Genomic DNA, 22,436 nt, shown 5'->3' on the forward strand with positions numbered 1-22,436 from the left:
CATGCGGGCAAGACTCTCCAGCCAGACACTCAGGAACCCTGTGTGTACAAAGGGGGAAATTGAGGCTCAGGGAGGGAGAAGTAACTGATCCGAATATAAAAACGGCCATACTGGGTCAGGCCAATGGCGCAGCCAGCCCAGTATCCTGTCTTCTGACAGCAGCCAGTGCTAGATCCTTCAGAGGGAATGAACAGAACAGGGCAATTACTGACTGATCCATCCCGTCATTCAGTCCCTGCTTCTGGCACTCAGAGGTTTAAGGACTGAGAGCATGGGGGTTGTGATCCTGATCTTCTTGGCTAATAGCCATTGATGGACCTGTCCTCCATGAACTTAACTGAGTTCAAAAAATAACTAGATAAATATTGCCCTTCACAGCATCCTCTGGCAACGAATTCCACAGGGTGACTGTGCCTTGTGCCAAGAGGTATTTCCTTCGGTTTGTTTCAAACGAGCAGCCTGTTCATTTCATTGGGTGACGCCTCCCCAGTTCTTGTGTTACGTGAATGGGCAAATAACCCTTCCCTATCCACGCTCCCCACTCCACTGGTGATTTGATAACCCTCCATCCCCCCCGCCCCCGGTCTCTTGTCTAAGCTGAGCCACGAGGCCTCTCCTTGTAACACCCCAGCCGGGTCAGGACAGGGGGCTACCGCGATCCTGCCACGGGGCCGGCAGCCAACCTGGGGGGGAGCCCAGCTGCCCCGGGGCCCAGGCAGCTCGAGAGGTGGGGGGGGGAGATGGGCGCCAGCTGCCCCTCCGCCCGGGCCGGGCACACCCCCACGCCGCGCCGCACCTCCCACGCAAGCCAGCGCCGCCTTGAACCCGCAGCTCTCCATGACCCGCTCGATCAGCTTCTGCTCCTCGCTCTTGGGTGGGGCCGGGATGCCCCCCAGCGCGGCGGGGTCCAGAGCCCGGGCCTGGCGGGGCCCCCGCCGCTCCCCCACCAGGTGCTCCAGCAGGAGGCTGTACTGCAGCTGGGCCGGCCCGGCCGGGGCAGGCCCGGGACCGGCGGGTGCGCTTCCCCCCGGGGAGGGGGCCGCCGCCATGACAGGCCGGGTAAACTAGGTCTTTCAGGATCACTTTATTTTTATCTGAATTGAGAGCGCACATAAAACAATTACCTATCAGTAATGGTTGTTGTTCAAGATGCAATGCAGCTGTGTATTCAGTTTAGGTGGCGCACAGCTAGCACACTAGAGCCAGAGAACTTTGCCTAGCAGTACCTGTAGGGGAGGCGCTCAAGCCCTGCAGCCCTAGCCCCATCCCAAGGGCAGTGCCACCCCGAACTCCCTCAGTGGCTTTGTACCGAACATCAGACGTACAGACTCTGATGCAGTGGGGGTGGAGGGTGAGTTGTGGAATACATGTCTGCATCACATCTCAAACAACAGTTACAAGAAGGTAATGATTTTTTCTTTTTTGAGTAGATGCAGCCATGTTTTCTATTTAGGTGACTCACAAGTAGTACTCATAGTAGGAGAGAGGTTGGAGTCTATTTAAACAAGGACTACAAGATTGCCTTCCGAAAGTTTGAATCTGATCTGGATGCAGCAATAATAGCATAGTGGTTTATAACAGTATGCACAGATGACCAAGTGGCAGCCCTACAAACGTCCAATATAGGAATGTCACTTAGAAATGCCATCAATGTTTCCTAGGGTCTTGTGGAATTAGCATGTATCCTTTGAGGCAGCGTATACAGGAAGTTATCCACCCGGAGATCATCTATGAACAGACTGCTTAATCCTTAATTTGGTCTGCATATGAAATAAACAAACAAGGTAAGGAGTGGATATGTTTGGTCCTATTGAGATTCAGTCCTATTTTCTCCTATTGAGACAAAGCTAAACATCGGTTGATGTCCAGTGTGTGAAGATGATGTTGTTCCTCTGGAAGTGAATGCTGCTTAGGGAAGAACACTGGTAAATATACAGCTTGGTTCAGGTGAAACTGGGAAACAACTTTGGATAAACACTTAAAGTAACCCTGCGGCCATATCCTATCTCTAGAAAATTGAGTATAACGGGGTTCCACCATCGAAGCCTACAACTCGCCTACCCTCCTGGTGGATGTTACCACAAGGAAAGCAGTTTTCTGACATAGAAGGGAGAAAGAAGTTACTAGACGCTCAAATGGAGGCCCCAAGGGAATAGCTAAGACAGTATTAAGGTCTCACAAAGAAATCAGCTCTTTAACCAATGGGTAGAGACAAGTGACTCCTTTCAAGAACCTCACTTCCATGGGGTTTGAAACCATCAACTTTTCCGTGGGCAGATGAAACACCCAAGTCATCGCCAGGTGGACTTTTAATGAATGAAGTGCAAGACCAGAAGACTGAAGGTGTAACAGATACTCCAAAATGCTCTGGATACAAGACAACTTCAGATGAACTCCGCAGACTAATGACCAAATCCAGAACTGATTTAACTTCGACAAACAGAACACTTTGGTGGAGGGCTCCCTACTATTGAGCAAGACTTGCCAACACCATCTCCAAACATAATTCCTCCTCCTCATCTACCCATGCAGTATCCATGCTGGGAGATGCAGGGAGCTGAGTTCTGAATGCAAAACCCAACCAAGATACTAAGTCAGGAGGTCGGGATGAAAAGGAACAGATACAAGTGGACAGACCATTAACATGAAGGTTGGAGAACCAACAACATTGCCTCAGCCATGCTGAAGCAATGAGAATGAGCTTGGCATGGTCCAATGTCAGCTTGAGAATGACCTGCAGGATGATCAAAATTGGAGGAAACCCATACAACAGTGCCAATTCTCAGCTCAGGTGAAAAGCATCAGTGAAGGAGCCCAGACTGAAACCCCACCCCTGGGATTAAAAGATCTGACATTTCTTGTCATCTCTAATGGCAAGCAGCTATCAAGAGTTTATGGAATGCTGCCTATGGCCAGAGGTATTGCAGAAGCTGACATACATAAATTTCTCAGTGCCAGGAGCAGAAGGCAGGCAAATCTTTCTGATCAGATGAGGAGCTCACACATCCCAGTGGAGTTCACTGGAAGAGCCAAAAACTATTTGTGATGGTCCATCACCAAGCAACTCAGTCTTTCTGCAATCTTGTTTTCCTTTTCTGCTGAGTGACAATAAGAAATGTCTTACAATGGACTGCCCACTCATACTAATGGAGTTCCCCAACACAGGAGACATGCTCATCTTACTTCCTGCTTGTTTATGCAGAATATGATATCCATACTGATTGTTTGAATCAGGACAACCTACTTTCATATCAGCTCCCTGAAGGTCCTTTGCACACTCAGAATGACCCTGTCTTTCACAACATTTATGTACAATTGCTATACTTGTAGAATGCCCTGGGCTGAAGTCTCTACACAATGGCTCTTCAACCCAGTGCATGATTCATCTAGGATCACAACAATTAAACCCACGTAGTAATATCCTGCAGCAGGTATATAATTCAGTAAATTTTTAAAAAAGGACTGGCATTTATATGAATATCTAAAGTTGTATTAGTTAGGATAACTAATTGAGGTTCATCAATCTTCATGCTTCAGGATATATGCTCACCATGAAAAAGAGTTATGAAAAAGTCCCCCTGTGTGGAACAGAACTGCATGCTTAGGTGCATTATTTTGCTTTTTTTCCACATTCCTCTGAAGCATCTGGCATTGGTCACTGTTAGTGACAGGATAATGAACTAGATGAACCACTGATCTGTTTCAGTTTGACACTTGCATTATTTTTGCTTCTTTGTTCAGATAGATTTTGAGTACTTCTCAGTGTATCTACAAAAACGTTAGATTTAACTCTCAAGTGCCAGCAAAAAATGGTTACCTACCTTTCATAACTGTTGTTCTTCGAGATGTGTTTCTCATGTCTATTCGATTCTAGGTGTGTGCACGCTCACGTGCACAGTTGTCAGAGACTTTTGCATTAGCAGTATCCGTAGGGTCAGCCCCCTTGAATGCCGTGCTCATGCATTGGTATATTAGGTGCCGCTGGCCCTACGCCCTCTCAGCTCCTTCTTGCTGGCAACTCTGACAGAGGGGCAGGAGGGCAGGTAATGGAATGGACATGAGCAAAATATCTCAAAGAACAACAGTAATGAAAGGTAGGTAACCATTTGTTCCTCTTCAAGTGCTTGCTCACGTTGATTCCATTCTAGGTGACTCACAAGCAGTATCCCTGGAGGTGGGCTCGGAGTTCACAGACGTGCAGATTGTAACACCGCTCTACCAAAGCCAGCATTGTCTCGTGCTTGCTGGATAAGCACATAGTGAAACGTGAATATATATGGATGGACGACCAGGCGGCGGCCCTGCAGATATCAGAAATTAGCACTTGGGCCAGGAAGGCCGCTGCTGAGGCTTGTGCTCTAGTTGAGTGGGCGGTTACAATCGCTGGTGGAGGCACCTTTGCCTGATCATAACAGAATCGGATGCAATCTCTGGGTGGACACTGGCCTACATTTCATCCTATCTACCACCGTGACAAACAACCGCATTGACTTGCTAAATGGCATGGTCCTTTCGATATAGAAGGCTAGCACTCTCCTGACATCCAGGGAGTGTAACCTTTGTTCCTCCTCAGATTTATGAGGCTTTGGAAAGACTACTGGCAAGAATATGTTCTGGCTCATGTGAAAATGCAAAACCACCTTGGGCAGGAAAGCCAGATGTGGCTGCAGCTGAACCTTATCCTTAAAAAATACTGTATAGGGAGCTCCGATGTATGTGCTTTAATCTCGGAAACCCTTTGGGCAGAAGTTATCGCCACCAGGAATGACACCTTGCAGGACAGCAAAAGAAGGGAACAGGATGCTGTGATGTCATCTAATTAAAATATAACCATACAGATCACTGTTGCAACCATTAGACAATATTTGCTGCAAATATATAACAAAGGTTGTCAAGTGAGGTGTCTATGAAAAAGGTTATGATTTGCTGGTTCTGATTATGATATCTGTATGCATTTATCATTTTTGTATGTGAATTTATAAGTATTGGCGCTATACTTGGACTTCAAATGTTTGCTCCTGAGGTAACGCCCACAAGGTAACGCCCTGCACATCTTGGAGGGACTATTCAAATTAAGTGGCTCATCAAGAAGCACTTGGTTGACAACGGACCATGGGAGATATTAATCTACACTGAGTGGACTGTCATGCAAATGTGCTATCTGGAGTGTAGGTAATGGCTTCCTGCAATGACTGAGGGAAACTGGGCATAAACATATGACTTGCCCGTGACCCCAAACTCCATCTTGTTGCTATAATTTTCCACAGTAAGAACAATGGGATGCCCTTCACATGGCAAAAGCTATTAAAGGCCCTGGAAACACCTCCATTTGGTCTTCAATCCTGCTTCTTATCTCTGGACGAACTTTGCTACAAACTGAAGTTCTGAACAAAGGACTGAATGATCCATCCAAACTGTGGATGTATTCTAGAGACTTGACCTAAGCCAGCAGTTTATTCCACCACTGCTACAAGCCTGAACCAAGAACTTTGCCATTATTGTATGTAATTGATTCCCTTAACCAATTTTAACTCTCACCTTTCTTTCTTTTTTATAAATAAACCTTTAGATCTTAGATACTCGGGGATTGGCATCAGCATGATTTTAGGGTAAGATCTAAGTTATATATTGACCTGGGTGTGTATGGCTGGTCCTTTAGGATCAGAAGAACCTATTATTTGATGAGACTGGTTATAAAGAACCACTCATCTCTGAATCCAGTGTTTTTGGTGGTGATATAAGAACTGGAATGCATGAGGAAACTGCCTTTATGTTTTCTTGTTAGCCAGTGTGGTGAAACAGGCATTTATTTTTGTGGCTGGTTTGGTATATCTTATTAAAAAATAACCACCAGTTTTGGGCTGCATTTGCCCTACATCTCAGCAGTTCATCCTGAATTTGGCATCCTCAGTTGTGACCCACTAAGGCATGGTTACAAGAAGGGAACAGAACACCGAGGGCTCAAAGGGGGCTTTCATGAGCCACATAAGCACCAGATTCCAAGCTCACAGAGGGACTGAGTCCTGGATTTCGGGGTAGAGCCACTCCAGACCTTTTAAGAACCGGACAGTCATGTTATGAGCGAAGACCAACCTGTCCTGGAATGGAGGGTGAAAGGCTGATATAGTGGCCAAGTGGACCTTAACTAATGAAAGGGGCAAACCCTAGAGCTTCAGGTATATAAGGTAGTCCAGGATTAACTGAAGCAAGGCCTGCTCAGGCCTAACCTCTTGGGCCAAGGCCCAGCACGTGAATCGTTTCCATTTGGCCAGACAGATTGCTCTAGTGGAGGGCTTTCTACTACCCAGTAGGACCTGCTGGACTCGAGCCGAGCATTCCTGCTCATCAGCAGTTAACCACGGAGCAACCAAACTGGAGGTGCAGTGCTGCCAGATTTGGGTGCAGGAGACAGCTGTGATTCTATAACAGAAGATCTGGCCAGAGGGGCAACTGCATCAGGGTCGTCACAGGCAGGTCCATCAGCGTGCCAAACCAGTGCTGGCGAGGCCAAGTCAGGGCTATCAGAATAACGCTGACCTTGCCCTGCTTGATCTTAATGAGGACTCTGTGAAACAACAGCACCAGTGGGAAAGCATACATCAGAGGCCCTCAGCCATGAAGTAAGAAGGCATCTGGCAAGGAGTCCCTGTCGAGCCCCTGAAATGAGCAGAACCTGTGACACTTCCTGTTCTGATGAGTCGTGAACAAGTCCACCTAGGGAGACCCCCACTTTCAGAAGATCTGGTAGAACACATAGGGGTGGAGTGACCACTCATGGTGAGACGAGAAGGTTCTGCTGAGGTGATCTGCCAATACATTTCTGGTTCTGGGGATGTGTGCTGCCACAAGATGAATGGCATGCCGCACACAAGTCCCAGAGCCAGAAGGCTTCCTGGCAGAGGGCTGACGACCTGGCTCTGCCTTGCTTGAGGATATAAAACATCGTGGTGATATTGTCCGTCAGAACTTGAACCACTGTCTTGTAACTGGGACTGAAAAGCCTGGCAGGCCGGGCGAACTATCCAAAGCTCCCTGACATTTGTGTAGCGGGAGCGTTGACTTCCAACCAGTGGCCAGGTATACTGAGCTCACCCAGGTGGGCTCCCCAGCCCAGATCTGAGGCGTCAGACACCAGAGTTAGCAACTGGGATGGGGCCGCGAAGGGGACTCCCTGCAACACCAACATGGGGTCCAACCACTACACCAGCGATGACCGGATGTGGTCCGGCACCTTGATTACCAGGTCCAGGTCATGTCTGACATTGGTCTACATCCCCAGCAACCAAGACTGCAACAGCCGGAGGTGAAGCCAGGCATAATGGACCATGTGAGTACAGGCAGCCATGTGGCCTAGCAATGTTAGCAAGTGCAGGCGGTGGTGAGCAGATGGCCCTCACACAGGATATTACATCCAACATGGCTCAGAAACGGATTTCCAGAAAGAATGTCCTGGTCTGTATGGAATCAAGGACCACCCCGATGGACTCTATCCATTGCACTGGTACAAGGGACAATTTCTTTCCGTTCACTAACAGGCCCATGTCGCAGCATGTGTACCACACTAGACTGAGGCTGCTCTGCACTTAATCCGACAATCTGCCCTTGATGAGCCAATCGTTGAGATAAGGATAGACCTGGACCCCCAGACCCCTCAGGTAAGCAGCTACTGGGACCATACATTTTGTAAAGACCCGCGAGGCCAAAGGGAAGCACCATGAACTGGAAATGGTGCTGGTCCTCCATAAAACAGAGGAACTGTCTCTGTCCTTGGAAAATAGAGATATGGAAATAAGCATCTTTCAAGTCAAGAGACCAATCTACCGGATCCAGGGAGAGGATGATGGAGTCCAGGGATACCATGCGAAACTTCAACTTCTTGAGGTACTTGTTGAGCCGTCGCAGGTCCAGAATGGGGTTGTAGGCCCTCGTTTACTTTTGGGATCAGGAAATAGAGAGAGAAGAAACCTTTCCCCCTCATTTCCTAAGGGACCGCCTCCACCACCATCCAGTTATAGGAGGTTGTCCACCTCCTGAATGAGGAGTTGCTCATGAGAAGGGTCCCTGAAGAGGGATGAGGAAGAACGGAATGGAAGGGGGGTGGCTGAAAACTGAAGGGTGTAGCCCAGCAACACAATTTCTAGCACTCAACGGTCCGAGGTGATTCTCGACTAGGCCAAACAGTAGGGATGGAGACAGCTGAAGAAAAGATGGGCGAGTCCTAGGAGATGACTGGGTCATCACTCTCAAGTGCACCCTCAAAATGCCCATTTCTGGCCCCCATGGTGTTTCGCTGGGCCAAGCTGCAAAGGTGAACGGGAGGAGGAAAGGCTGCAGCGACTAAACCCAGTGTCCCTTCTCCTCGTAGATTTCTACGAGGCTGCCAAGGCTGCTATATGCTCCTCAACAAGGGCCCCGAACTCTTGGGCCACCCTCCTGCGACATGGAGTCCTTAAACTTGTGGAGGGAGTCCCTCAGGTTAAAATTATAACACCCAAAAGAGCCTGGTGGTTCACAACCTGGAATTGGAGACTGGCCGTGGAATAAAATTTTCCTCTCACAAGGGTCCAGTCTCTTGGTCTCCTTATTTTTAGAGTGGAACTAGCATGCCCTTGCTTGTCCTTTTCATTGGCCGTCAACACAACCAATGACCCCAACAGCAGGTGGTATAAAAGTATTCGAACCCCTTGGTGGGGACAAAATACTTTTTCTTGGACCTCTTGGAAGTGGGCAGGATGGAAGACAGGCTTTGACAGAGGGCTCTGGCAATGTTCAGGACCCCTTTGTGCACCAGGAGGGTAACACATGCAGGGGTGGATGCAGAGAGCACATTGAACGAAGTTGATTGCTCTGCCATCTCTTCCGCCTCTAGGCCTAAGTTAGCGGCCACCCATTGAAGCAGGACTTGGTGCTCCTTAAAGTTGTCCAGTGGGCTAGCACGGGAGGGCTCCGCCACCACCTCATCTGGAAAGGACGACTACGACTGCACCACCAGGGGAGGGCCCGGGGCATCATCCCTCATACTGGAAGGGGGTGTTGGGGTGGGCACCTGTCGCTCCACCTCAGCGCCTACCAACACTTCCTGCACTGATTGGAGTTTGTCCAACAAGGCAACCGACGACTGGTAAGATGGGGGCATAGGCATAACCGGCATTCCCCAGGCATTCCAGTAAAGCTATTGCACTGGCCACTGGTCCTGCCGCCAGGTTGGCAGAGCTGAGGCAGATGCTGTAGAAATCCTCTGGTGACCAGGACGGGGCCATCGACGCCCGAGTCTGGCAGCTAACTGTCTCTGTGGGTGACCACTGGCTCGAATAGTCATACCAGTGCTGGGAGTAGAGGCAGTGGTGCTGTGTTGGGGAGCATCCCCGGGGTTTCGGGTGCAGTGACCATTGGTGCAAAGATGACCAGAGCCAACTGTACAGTGACCAGTGCTTCTCTCTGGCGAGGCCCAGCACAAGGGCAGAGATCAGGAGCATGGTGCCAGCAATCTGTAGAAGTGAACCGGTGACCTGGCTGATGTGGACACCAATGGCATGGTGACGAAGGGCTCTGCCTTGGCTCCAGAGACCAGTGGTGCTCACTCGCCTTCTGGGAGGCTTTCATGGCTTGCCCTCGTAGTGAGCCTTTGCCAGGTCGAACGCCGCACATGCTGCCGGCTGGGGTGGGAGAGTCCTTTGCTCTCTGGGCGCTGGGAGCTGATAAGGTGTTGACTGAGCCATCAGTCTAGGTTCCCTACTGCTCCCCGGAGTTGGTGGCAGAGCCCTTAGTGCAGTAAAAGGAGGTCGCCTCAGGGAAATGGCTATGGCCTTGCCTTTGCCCAATGCCCCTGGGTTCAACTTGCTCAGTGCCAGGTCCCTCTTTTTGGTCTTTTTCTTGGGCACCCGCAAAGGGGACCAGTGCAGGGTAGAGCCCGGTGCCGGAGGTGCACTACGCACCAAGGCTTAAGTGCTGGGTGTTGTGTTCAGCCAGGCCAGTTCCAAGGCTGGCTGAAGAGTAGCCTCCATGAGGAGGGCCCTCAAGTGAATGTCATGTTCTTTCTATGTCTTGGGATGAAAATTCTTACAGATGTAATATTTTTCTTTGACGTGAGATTCCCCCAGGCACTTCAGACAGCTACCATGCTGGTCACTAACAGGCATAGGCCTTCTGCAGTCAGAGCAGGGCGTAAAACCTAGAGACCAGGGCATGCCCCACTTGGGGCAAAGTCCCCGCTGGGACCCTAACTAACTACAGTACTTAACAGCTACTTACTAACTAATCTACAATATATCAAAATATTTACAGCTGGAACATGAGGTTTGAAGAGTAGAAAATAACGCCGACCACTTGCAAAGCAAGGGAGAGAGGCGCTCCGACCAACCACCATAGGTGGTAAGAAGGAACTGAGAGGGCGTAGGAGTGGCAGTGCCTGATATACTGACACATGAGCGCAGCACTCAAGGGGGCACCACAGCTGACCCTAAGGCAAAAGTCTCTGACAACTGTGCACAAACCTGAAATAGAATTGACATGAGCAAGCACTCAAAGAACACTCATCTGCAATTATATTCCTCAACACACTTACCATAAGAATATAGTTACTGGGCTCACAGACAACACTGTTCTGTAACTATACACTCTAAAATACTGTGAATTTACCAGAAAAAAAATTGTCTATTGAAATAAAATATGCAAACAACTTTTTGACATAAGGTTAAATATTAAAATCATTAGATTTAAGTACAACTTTAATTCACTAAAATGGTAATTCCATGCACTACATAGACTCCATCTAAACTTTATTCTGCATGCATTTCAAATACTAGCAAAGATTAATGGAGCTGCCCTGCAGATAGCCGAGACCTTTGTGCCTTACTGCACTGGGCCAGTTATCACAAAATCATAAAAAGGTAGGCCTGGAAGGGACTTCAACAAGTCATCAAGTCCAGCCCCTGCAGTGAGGCAGGAACAAGTAAATTTAGACCATCCCTGACAGGTATTTCTCCAGCCAGTTCTTAAGAACTTCCAATTATGGGGATTCCATGAACTTCCTTGGGAAACCTATTCCAGAGCTTAACTACCCATATAGTTGGAAAGTTTTTCCTAATTCCTAACCTAAATCCCTCTTGCTGCAGATTAAGCCCATTACTTCTTGTCCTATCTTCAATGTACATGGAGAGTAACTGATCACAGTCCTCTTTATAACAGCCTTTAGCATATTTGAAGACTGTTCTCAGGTCCCGTTTCCCCCTCTCCTCCCCGGTCTTTTCTTAACGTCTCCTCAAAGGTCGGGTTTTCTAAAACTTTTATCATTTTTGGTGCTTTCCTTTGGACTCTTTTCAGTTTGCCCACATATTTTCTAAAGTGTGGTGCCCAGAATTGGATACCGTACTCCAGCTGAGGCCTCACCAGTGCCAAGTAGAGTGGAACAATGACCTCCCATGTCTTACAAACAACACTCTTTTTAATATATCCCAGAATATTAGCCTTTTTTTTTTTTGCGCAACTCATCACATTGTTCCAGTGATGAGCTGCCAAAATCTTAACAACGGGTTCCCTATAAAAAGTTCTGATTTAACAACGGGTTCCCTATAAAAAGTTCTGATTTAAGGGATGTGCGACAGCATGTATTTTTTGGACCAATAGGGTTACCATACGTCCATATTTTCCCAGGAGGTGATTAAGAACCGAAATCCTGACATGTCCAGGAAAATACAGATGTATTTTAACCCTACCTAAAGTTCTTTTTTAAAAAGATGGGGCTGAACTAGAAATGAGCTCCGTTTCACATGTGTGGGTGGTGATCAGGGACAGTCTCAATTTTTGGGTCTTTTTCTTATATAGGCTCCTATTACCCCTCACCCCCGTCCCGATTTTTCACACTTGCTGTCTGGTCACTCTAGGGTGTGCACATGTGTGGGTCCCAGCTGCTCCCTGCCGCCCCCTCATTGAAGCAGGTGTGCAGGGTTACTGCCCTGGGAACTGCAGGGCACCAGTGGATGTGGGGCTGGCTGCAGATAGGGGCGTGAGGCAGGGCTAGCTGGAGGCAGGGAGTGACACGGGCTGGCTGTGGGCAGGTGATGCAGACGGGCGGGCTGCGGGTGGCTGTGGGCAGGGGGTGGCTGCGGGCGGCTGTGGGCAGGGGGTGGCTGTGGCAGGGGCTGCAGGCAGAGGCTGGCTGCGGGCAGAGGCTGGCTGCGGGCAGAGGCTGGCTGTGGCAAGGGCTGGCTGCGGGCAGAGGGCGGCTGTGGGCAGAGGGCGGCTGCGGGTGGCTGTGGGCAGGGGGTGGGGCAGAGGGCGGCTGTGGGCAGGGGCTGGCTGCGGGTGGCTGGGGGCAGGGGCTGGCTGTGGGCAGAGGGCGGCTGTGGGCAGGGGCTGGCTGACAGGGTGGCTGTGGGCAGGGGTGGGGCAGGGGCGGCTGTGGGCAGGGGCGGCTGTGGGCAGGGGGCTGGCTGTGGGCAGAGGGCTGGCTGCGGGTGGCAGCTGTGGGCAGGGGCTGGCTGCGGGCGGGGGGGCTGGCTGTGGGCAGAGGGCGGCTGTGGGTGGCTGTGGGCAGGGGGCTGGCTACAGGCAGGGGGTGGCTGGGGCAGGGGCTGACTGTGGGCAGAGGCTGGCTGCGGGCAGAGGCGTGGCTGGGGCTGGCTGGGGCAGGGGTGGCTGCGGGTGGCTGTGGGCAGGGGTGGGGCAGGGGCGGCGGCTGGGGCAGGGGCTGGCTGCGTGTGGCTGGGGGCAGGGGCTGGCTGGGGGCAGGGGCTGGCTGGGGGCAGGGGTGGGGCAGGGGTGGCTGGGGGCAGCTGCGGGCAGGGGGGTGGCTGGGGGCAGGGGCTGGCTGTGGCAGGGAAGGTGGGGGAGGGGCGCAGACACTCACGGGGGGGGGGGCTGGGAGCAGCAGGACGCAGCCGGGGACTCACCAGGCAGCAGCAGGAGTCCCAGGGCCAGAGGTCCAAAGAGCAGGAGCAGCAACAGGGCCAGGAGGCAGCTCACATGGCTCTCGCAGCACAGCGCAGCGCCCCCCGGCAGCCGGGAGGAGGAATTACAGGCTTCTCAGGCAGAGCCCATCAAAGCTTCCCTCGCAGGGAAGCTAGTTAACAAGCGGTTCTAAAACCGCTTCTAAATTTAACAACCGGTTCATGCGAACCGGTGCGAACCGGCTCCAGCTCACCCCTGCATTGTTCACTCATATTCAATTTGTGATGCACTATAACACCAGATCCTTTTCAGCAGTACTACCATCTAGCCAGTTAGTCCCCATTTTGTAGTTGTGCATTTGATTTTTTCTTTTTAAGTGAAGTACTTGCTGGATGCCATGGCTACAGTACTTTGACTTATCCTTACTGAATTTCATCTTGTTGAACTCTGACCAACTCTCCAATTTGTCAAGGTCAGTTTGAATTCTAATCCTGTCCCCCAAAGTGTTTGCATCCTCTCCCAGCAGGGTGTCATCCACAAATTTTGTAAGTATACTGTCCACTCCCTTATCCAAGTCATCAGTAAAAATACTAAATAGTACTAGACCCAGGACTGACCACCAAATACATCCTCTTAGTTTTACAGCCGACCATTGACAACTACTTTTTGAGTACAGTCTTTCAACAGTTGTGCACCCACCTTACAGTAATTTCATTTAGACCATATTTCCTTAGTTTGTTCATGTGGGACTATGTCTAAACTCTTACTAAAATCAAGATAATACCACATTACTGCTCCCTCCCTCCTGTGATGCCTACGCCAGTAACCCGAAAGAAGAAAATTAAGTTGATTTGGCATGATTTGTTCTTGACAAATCCATGCTGGCTATTCCTTATAACTATTATCCTCTACGTGCTTACAAATTGATTGTCTAATAATTTGTTCCAGTATCTTTCTATGTATTGAAGTTAGGCTAACTGGTCTATAATTTCCCAAGTTGTCTTTGTTCCCCTTTTTTAAGATAGAGATGTTAGCCCTTTTCCGGCCCTCTGGGACCACAGCCTCAGTTCTCAAAAGGTAACTGCTAACAGTTCAGTATCAGAGGGGTAGCCGTGTTAGTCTGGACTTGCATCCGAAGAAGTGGGTATTCACCCACGAAAGCTCATGCTGCAAAACGTCTGTTAGTCTATAAGGTGCCACAGGATTCTTTGCTGCTAACAGTTCAAAATTGCTTTAGCTAGTTCTTTAAGTACCCTAGGATGAATTTCATTGGGCCCTGCTACATATATCTAACTTATCTGAATATTGTTTAACCTTTCCCTATTTTGGCTTCCACTCCTTCCCCCTTGTCATTAATACTGTTTTGAGTATCTGGTCACCATTCAACTTTTTACTGAAGACTGAAGCAAAAGAGGTATTAAACAACTCAGCCTTATTGATGTCATCAGTTATTAGCTCTCCTTCCTCACTAAGTAGAGGGCCTACACTTCCCTTAGTCTTTCTCTTGCTTCTAATGTGTTTAAAGAACCTCTTCTTATTGCCTTTTATGTTCCTTACTAAGTATAACTCATTTTGTGCCTTAGCCTTTCTGATTTTGTCCCTACATGTTCATGTTATCCTTTGGTACTCCTCCTTAGCAATTTGTCCATGTTTCCACTTTCCATAGGAATCCTTTTTGACTTTCAGGTCATTAAAGAGCTCCTGATAGAGCCATATTGGCCTCTTAGTAGTTGTCCTATCTTTCCTTTGCATCAAGATAGTTTGCAGTTGTGCGTTAAATATGGTCTCCTTGAGAAACTGCCAGCTATCCTGGACTCCTTTATCCCTTAGATTTTCTTCCCAGTTCTCTGAGTTTGTTAAAGTCTGCTTTTTTGAAGTCTACTGTCCTTATTCTGCTGCTCTCACGCCTACCTTTTCTTAGGATCATTATATCTATTACTTCATGATAATTTTCACCCATACGGTCTTCCACTTTCAGATTCACTACTAATTCCTTCATCTTGGTCAGAATCGAGTCTCAAATGACTATTTCCCTGGTTACTTCCTCCACTTTCTAAAAACACAAAGTTGTCCCTAGTACATTCCAAGAACTTGTTGGAAATGTATTTTGCCATACTACTTTTTGAACAGATGTCTGAGTAGTTAAAGTCTCCCATTACCACCAGGTCTCCAGTTTTGGATATATCTGTTCATTCCCTTCCATGAAAAACCTACAGAAGGAAAAAGTTTACTGCAAAAATTAAGTGGATTGAAAATTGGGATAAACATGCCACATTCTCCCCTTGCGTATGTGATTAGCAATGGGGTGCAGGTGCAGAGTCTGTAATCTGGCAACCATGTGGAGCCCAGGAATCTGAAGCAAATTTTGGCCCCAAGCCCTACAGATCTCCAAACATCTGCTGCAGGAGTGCCTGCTCTTTTATGAACCCCTCATATCCTTAACTCCAGCAATGGGCAGCATGACTCACACAACTGCCATAACTGCATACTACATAACACACAGAGGTACATTAAAGCCACAGAAAGAAACTAGCAGCAAGCTGAAACAAGCAGCATTAGCTCCCAAGTGGCAATTTGCCCCATAATTGAGCTCCAAAGTTCTGGGCTCATGGTGTATAGAGTGTCTGCTCAGAAATTCCAACCCCTTATGGCTGGCCATGACTTCTTCAGTCTTGCATATTTGACAACACATGTCACTGTAAACAGGATTGTCCAGCACTTCAGTTGGTGGTAGGCCTGCCTAATAGCCTCTCATCCTTGTCACCCAATCCAAACAGACCTCTTTTTTGAACTTTTGTTTCTCTCCCCACCATGGCCCCAAAATACTAATTTTAGCTATAGGCAAATTTACATATGAAGCACCAGTACTATAAGCAACATTCCTATTAAAAAGAAAATACACAGGAATTACATACTGAACAATTTCCTCAGAACTCTCGATACTATTTGATATTTTAAAATACATGTGCTTATGTCTAATGAGAGCCAAGACAGGTATAGGAAGTGGAAAGCCTTAGAAGAGCAAAGAAGGGACATTGAGGAAGTGGGGGATTCAGTTATTGTAGTAAAGGTAAGATGAAGCCAAAAAGTATCCTTTAGGGCATTTTAAAAAAATCCACTTGCTTTACAAAATTATAGCCTTAAGCATTTCTGCTAACAGTTAGAAGACTTGTTTCAAACAGTGCCATAGCTATAGGTATGGCTAGACTTACATGGACTTCTGGGTGTAGCTTGATAAGAAACCTTTTTCTCTTGAAGCTTAATTTACGGACCTTAGACCAGTTGAAGGTGTTGATTTTTGTGGTACCCTAAATGAAAAACAAAATTATTTATGGCTAGCAAGAAATGTTTATACTGTCAAGTTGTATTTGGAACAGCAACAAATATCCCTCCTTGCCCCCACAATTCATTGTACTCAAATCTATTTTCAATTTATTCCTTTGATCAGGCTTTATCTGCTTTGCAATATCATTCGTAGATTAATAGAAAACATAGGGTCTTCAAGCAGATATTAAAGGACAATAACTTGTGGTATATACAAGTTTTAAATAGGTATTTTTGTTTTTTTGTAAACTTTCCGTTGCTCATTCTACCCAAGGGTAGCTCTACAAAATCCAATTTAACTGCTCACCTGGGTTGAGTTTCCCAGTTGCCATCAATATCTGCAGAAGTTACTCATCTTGTGCAGTAAAAATGGTTCTTTGAGATGCGTCCCCATATAAGTGCTCCACCATAGGTGTGTCTACGTCCTTGCGCTGATGATCGGAGAACTTAAGTAGCAGTGCCCATTGGGCCCGCACATGTACTGTCTCTCCTCGTGCTGTACCATGAGGCTAGCCAGCGCACACAGGCTAATCATCCTCAGTGCCTTCTCTACCAGACTCATAAATGAGAACTCCGAACTAGAAGGGAGGAGAGCAGGTTGTGGACCACCTATAGAGGGACACATCTTGAAGAATCATTGTTACTGAACAAGGTGAGTAACTTCTTCTTCGAGTAGCATTCCTATGGGTGCTCCACTTTAGGTAACTCCCAAGCAGTACCCCTTTTGGAGGGCTGGGACTTCGAAGTTGGGTTAGTTACAGATGATAGTACTGTGAAGGAGAAGATGGCATCGGAGGTGGAGTCCCCAGTGATCGCATAGTGTTGTGAAAAAGTGTGGACTGAAGCCCATGTCCCAACTCCGCAGATCTCTGTGATGGGACATCCTTGAAGAAGGTGACAGATGAGAAGATCAATCTTGTGGAATGTATACAGATTCGGGGGTGGGGAGGGAGGAGATCACGTTAAGAATTTGGTAGCACTGTCTGATGCAATTTAAGACTCACTTAAGAGAGTCTTTGGGCTAATATTGCTGAGCCCTTGGATCTTTCCACCACAGAGGTGAAAAGTCTAGGGGACTTCCTGAAGGCCTTTGTCTTATCACGGTAGAAGGCCATGGCTCTCCTGACATCTAGGGTATGTAGTATAACCTCCCTATTGTCTTGGTGAGGCTTGGTGTAGAAGACTGGAAAGTGAATTGATTCATGTGAAACGGGGAGGTTACCCTAGGGATGAATTTTGGATGTAGCCTGAGTATAACCTTGTCTGGAAAGAATACTGTGTAAGGGAGATAACACCATCAGAGCTGCTATCTCTGCAGCTATTAAGAAAGCTGTTTTCACTGATAGGTATGTTAGCGAACAGGTGGCCACTGGTTCAAAGGGGGGCCTAGTCAGCACTTTCAGAACCAGGTTTAGCTCCCACATAAGGGTAGGGAATCGAGGCTGAGGGAAGAGGTTTATGATACCTTTAAGGAATCTTTTAGTGGTTGGGTGCGACGGCACCAATAAAAGGCTGTAATAGCGGATAGATGGACCCTAAGAGATCTTAGGAATAATCCTGACTTTTTAAGGGTCAGAGCATAGACTAGAATATGTGGAAGAGTTAATGATGTTGGAGACATTTATTGGAAAATGCAACAAATCTGAAACCTGGACCATTTCTGACAGTAAGTATGTTGTGTGGTGGACTTTCTACTGTATAAATAGAACCTCCTCTACTTCCTTTGAGCATGAACTTTCTAGGTGCTGGAACCAAGCAGGAGCCTGTGAAAGGAGGTGCAGATAGGTCGGGAAAGAGATCAGTGGGCACATCGCAAGCTGTGTCGGGTAAGGATACCAGGTCTGCCTCAGCCAAGTAGGAGCAATCAGGATGACATGAGTTCCATCCCTGTTTATTTTTAAAAAGAGCTTCAGCAGAAGAGGAAACTGAGGAAAGGTGGAAAGAAGGTCCTTGTCCCAGGGAAGAAGAAGAGCATCGCCCAGAGACTGCTGTCCCATCTCCACCCTGGAGCAGTAGCATCGACACTTCTTGTCCTGGTGAGTGGCGAACAAGTCTATGGATGGTGTTTCCCATCGTGTGAACAGGTTGTGGAGTACCGATGAGTGCATCTCCCACTCATGATTGTGTGGGAATTTGCAACTGAGGTTGTCCACCATTGAGTTCTGCGTGCCCAGGAGGTAAGCTGCAGTATAATGTGATGTGAGAGATGCACGAGTTCTATAGTCTCACAGCCTCCACGCATAGGGAGGGTGACCTGGCCCCCGGCGACGGCTGATGTAATACATGCAGGCTATGTTGTCTGTTAGGATCTTTGCATGTGATCCTGCGATCAGCAGAAGAAAACGGGCGCAGGCATTCCTGACCGCTCTCAGTTTGAGGAGATCAAAGTGTAGAGACATCTCCATACGTGACCATTTGCCTTGTGTCATGAGGCCATTTAAATGTGCTCCCCAACCTATGAGTGGTGAGTTGGTGGTAAGAAAGAATGATGGTGACATGTACGAGAAGGGGATCCTTTTGCACACACTGGTTGGGTCCTTCCACCAGTTTAAGGATGTTTTGAGCCTGGTGGGTAGTGACAGGTTTGTCCAGCCTGTCCCTGTTTGGTCTGTAAACTGAACTAAACCATAGTTGGAGGCATCACATGTGGAATTTGGTGTGTGGTATCACCACAATGCCTGCTACCATGTGTCCAAAGAGTTGGAGACAGAGTCAGGGCAGTATCTGTGGACTGTACTGAATGGTATTTAGGAGTGAAACCAGGGATAGGAACTTGTGCTGAGGTAGGAGGGCTTTTGCCTGTATGGCGCTGTGACAGGGTGTGCATACCCCACGCTAGGAGAGAAAGGTTTAATCCCACACTATGGGCAGAGGAAGTCCCGCCCCTCAGACCGTGCTGAGCATGCTCCAACTGCTGTGCTACTATAAAGATGAGCAGCTCAGCTCAGTCTGGGCTGGTCACTGAGGAGGAAGCACAATTGGTGGAGGCTCCAGGCCAGGAATTGCTACAGCCCCTAACTACGAGAACCAGATATCCCAGGGACTACACCAGAGACGTGCTATCTACACCCGATCGGCAGGAGTCAGAATTCCAGGGAGCTACCCACACCAGGGAACCCGGAGACCCCAACGATACACAGTCTACAGCTTCAGGAAACACAGTAGGAAGTGGCCCAGGGAGGCAGAATGAGTGGTATCTCCCACCTGTGTAAGGTCAGCGTGTTGCGGTAGGATCTGCCTGGGTGATGAACGCACTCACCACTGACAGGGCCCTGGGCTGGGAGCTGGTGGAGTTGGGTGGGCTGGGATCCCGCTAGCCCAGTCGCCACCCAACCCGGATCTGGCCATGGATGGTTGCATCAGTTGTGGAAAGTGGTCTCGCGGTGCCTCAACCTGCCTGTCAAAAGGGGTATTTACATGCAGGTTGGGACAAGGTTTGCAGACCAGACAGTTTGTGCTTCAGGAATTTCCCTTTCTTCCTCTGTGGTTCTTAACGGTGCTGAGGTTAATATTGAGCCACATATGATCTGTGTTGAGAATGGGGACTAAAACGCCTCTTTTACCCCAGTGTACAGATTCCCAGCAACCTCAGGGTAGCCCTGGAATCCTTCAGGGTATGAAGGGAGGCGTTGGTCTTTTTGGCCAAGAGCTTCGTACCCTCAAAAGGAAGATCTTCCACTATGGACTGCACCTCTTTCAGGAATCCTAATAAGTGGAGCCATGATGCTTGTTGCATCACCATCGCTGTGGAGATGGACCTACCTGCCGTGCTGGTGGCATCGAGGGCCGATTGTAGTGATGTTTTTGCTACTAATCGTCCCTCTTCTATGATGGCTTTAAAGTATTGCCGATGTCCCTTGGCCTGTTTGTCAATAAAGTCGTTGAGTTTGTAAATGGTTAGCCCGCACACTCTGTGCAGCATGAGGAGAGACAATGCATGTGCAGGCCCAATGGACACAGCTACCAAAGTTCTCTAATCAGGAGCACAGGGATGAAGATACACCTACAGTGGAGCACCCATAGGGACATATGAGCAAATGCTGAAGGAACTGGGTATGTTTAATTTGGAAAAAGAGGAGATTAAGGAGGGGACATGATAGCGGTCTTCAAATACTTGAAAAGCTGCCATAATAAAAGATGGAGAAAGCTGGTTCTCTCTTGCCACAGAGGGCAGCACAAGAGGCAATGGGTTCAAACTACAGCATAGCATATTTAGATTAAATCTCAGGGAAAACTTCCTAACTGTAAGAACACTTGAACAATGGAACAGACTGCCAAGGGAGGTTGTAGAACCTCCTTCACTGGAAGTTTTCAAAAGGAGGCTGGATAGCCATCTGTCTTGGATGGTTTAGCGATAACAAATCCTGCATCTTGGCAGAGGGTTAGACAGGATGACCTTTGTGGTCCCTTTCTGACCCTATGATTCTGTGATATAAGGTCAGCTATTAAAAAAAGTCAGAAAAGATTTTTAGATTAAAGTGACTGACAGTTACTTAAGGAATTATAATCAAAAGGAAGATGCACGTATCTGGTATTATTTCCCCAACCTACCTGGAATACTAGTACGCCCATGTGTGAAACAGCCAGGCTAATTTTTGACCCCTCACGGTCAGATGCAAGGTGGAATCTAACGCCATACATCTCCAGTTTCCGAGCAATTTCAAGCACCTGGAAATCTGACTCAGCAGGAGTTTGGCCCCTCCAATAAGGAACAGAAGCATAAAAATAGAGAATATTAAAAACAACATGATTTTATAATACTTCCAAAGGGTCCAAAGTAATTAATCTATATGTCCAGAACTAAGCAATAATTTTCTGCCTAATTTACACTGACAATTTTACTCCATGAAAGTATTACTGCTACCTTTGTAATTTGACTAACAAAATGTATCTGGAGGAAACCGATACAGAGAAGCAAATGAAAACTGGTATGAAGGTTATCTGATTCAAAACCTAGGAGGTCAACAGATCACTGTCCAAACAGGAATCCTGTTCAGTTTGATTTCTTGCTTAGGAATACATTGATATACTCAGAAAACAAGGGGGAAATTGAGAATATTGCATAACAGCATGACAGAAAAATAGCAAAAGTTGCAACAACACAGGACAATCTAAAATGGGATTATAAAATCGGATCAGAATTATACAGATAGCATTGTATGAAATTAAGTATACAGTACATTTGAAGCATATGCACTTCATTTAATAAAAAAAAAAAATCTAGGAAAACCTAAAATAATCAGGCTCTATGCATTCCATGATCCTATAGTCATAGAATTTACGCACTGCCACAGAACTGTAATCCAAAGCCCTACGTCTCTCTTTTAAAAATATCACATTTATACCCTTTACAGTTGCTTAGATAATGGTGAAAACCAATGGAGTTTGCAAACTTTGAGTTTACAAAAGAGCCTGAAATAATCGTTCAGAGAGGTGTGACTTGCCATCAGACTTCATGATGCCACAGTCACAGAATTCAGCACATTTTTTGCCATGGAATTCCCCCCCCCCCCCCCATCTTCCTGCACTGCCAAAACATGCTTGCACCTTCTCGTTTTCCATCTTTCCCCACCGGGGGAGTCAATTGGATTTCAGCATACACTTCCATAGAGCACAGCAGCAGGGCAGCAGGAAAACAAGTCAAGTCTAGCTTGCTGCCAGGGAGTGGGTGGAACCTGAAGTGTAGACTGTCCAGCTGAGTTTGCCAGGATGAACACCACAATAGATAGACAATACCCCAGGAACAGAGAAGATGAGATACTGAAGTTGGCTTCAAGCTCCCCATTTCCATGATACATATTGAGGTAAGGAGCTATTGAGCAAGGCCACCTGGACAACATTTTAACTGCTGAGACCCATAGATGTGGACTGCCCAGAAAACAGTGAAAAATGAAGATCTTCAAGAGTAACCTTTACTGAAAATAATGACTGCCAAATTTACATCAAATTAGTGTTTTCAACTGTAAGTCATAGCTTGTGAATTTGAGAATTAAGGATATTTCACAAAGCCAGAATAAAAAGAACATTAACATAGAATTTAGGAGTTCTTGCCACACACTTTAGTCCCACAGTGCTGCAGAATACACAAGGGTCTGATTATAATAGGAGTTTGGTGTAACTGACTGACAAAGGCAACCTCAAAATTTAGAGGTTCCGCAACATAACACTATACTAAAAAGATCCCACAATGATTACTATAGCACTATTTCTGATCAAGTGCTATT

At 47.5% G+C, this 22,436-nt stretch overlaps 1 protein-coding gene across 18 annotated transcripts in view; it reads right to left on the reverse strand.

Annotated features, from left to right (window-relative positions):
* The window catches only part of FARP2 (FERM, ARH/RhoGEF and pleckstrin domain protein 2), a 209,780-nt gene that overhangs the window by 86,125 nt on the left and 101,219 nt on the right, over positions 1 to 22,436 (reverse strand). For 16 of the 18 annotated variants that reach the window (XM_039487655.1, XM_039487658.1, XM_039487651.1 and 13 more), the window contains exons 8-9: positions 20,764 to 20,914; positions 16,101 to 16,196 (exon numbers count right to left, since the gene is read on the reverse strand). In XM_039487655.1, the coding sequence (XP_039343589.1) occupies positions 16,101 to 16,196; positions 20,764 to 20,914 (247 nt within the window). The remainder of the gene's footprint in view (positions 1 to 16,100; positions 16,197 to 20,763; positions 20,915 to 22,436) is intronic. The other 2 variants (XM_039487654.1, XM_039487660.1) reach the window with 1 other exon arrangement.

The sequence above is a fragment of the Mauremys reevesii genome, linkage group 9 (genome assembly GCF_016161935.1).
Source record: "Mauremys reevesii isolate NIE-2019 linkage group 9, ASM1616193v1, whole genome shotgun sequence".
Taxonomy (NCBI): domain Eukaryota; kingdom Metazoa; phylum Chordata; order Testudines; family Geoemydidae; genus Mauremys; species Mauremys reevesii.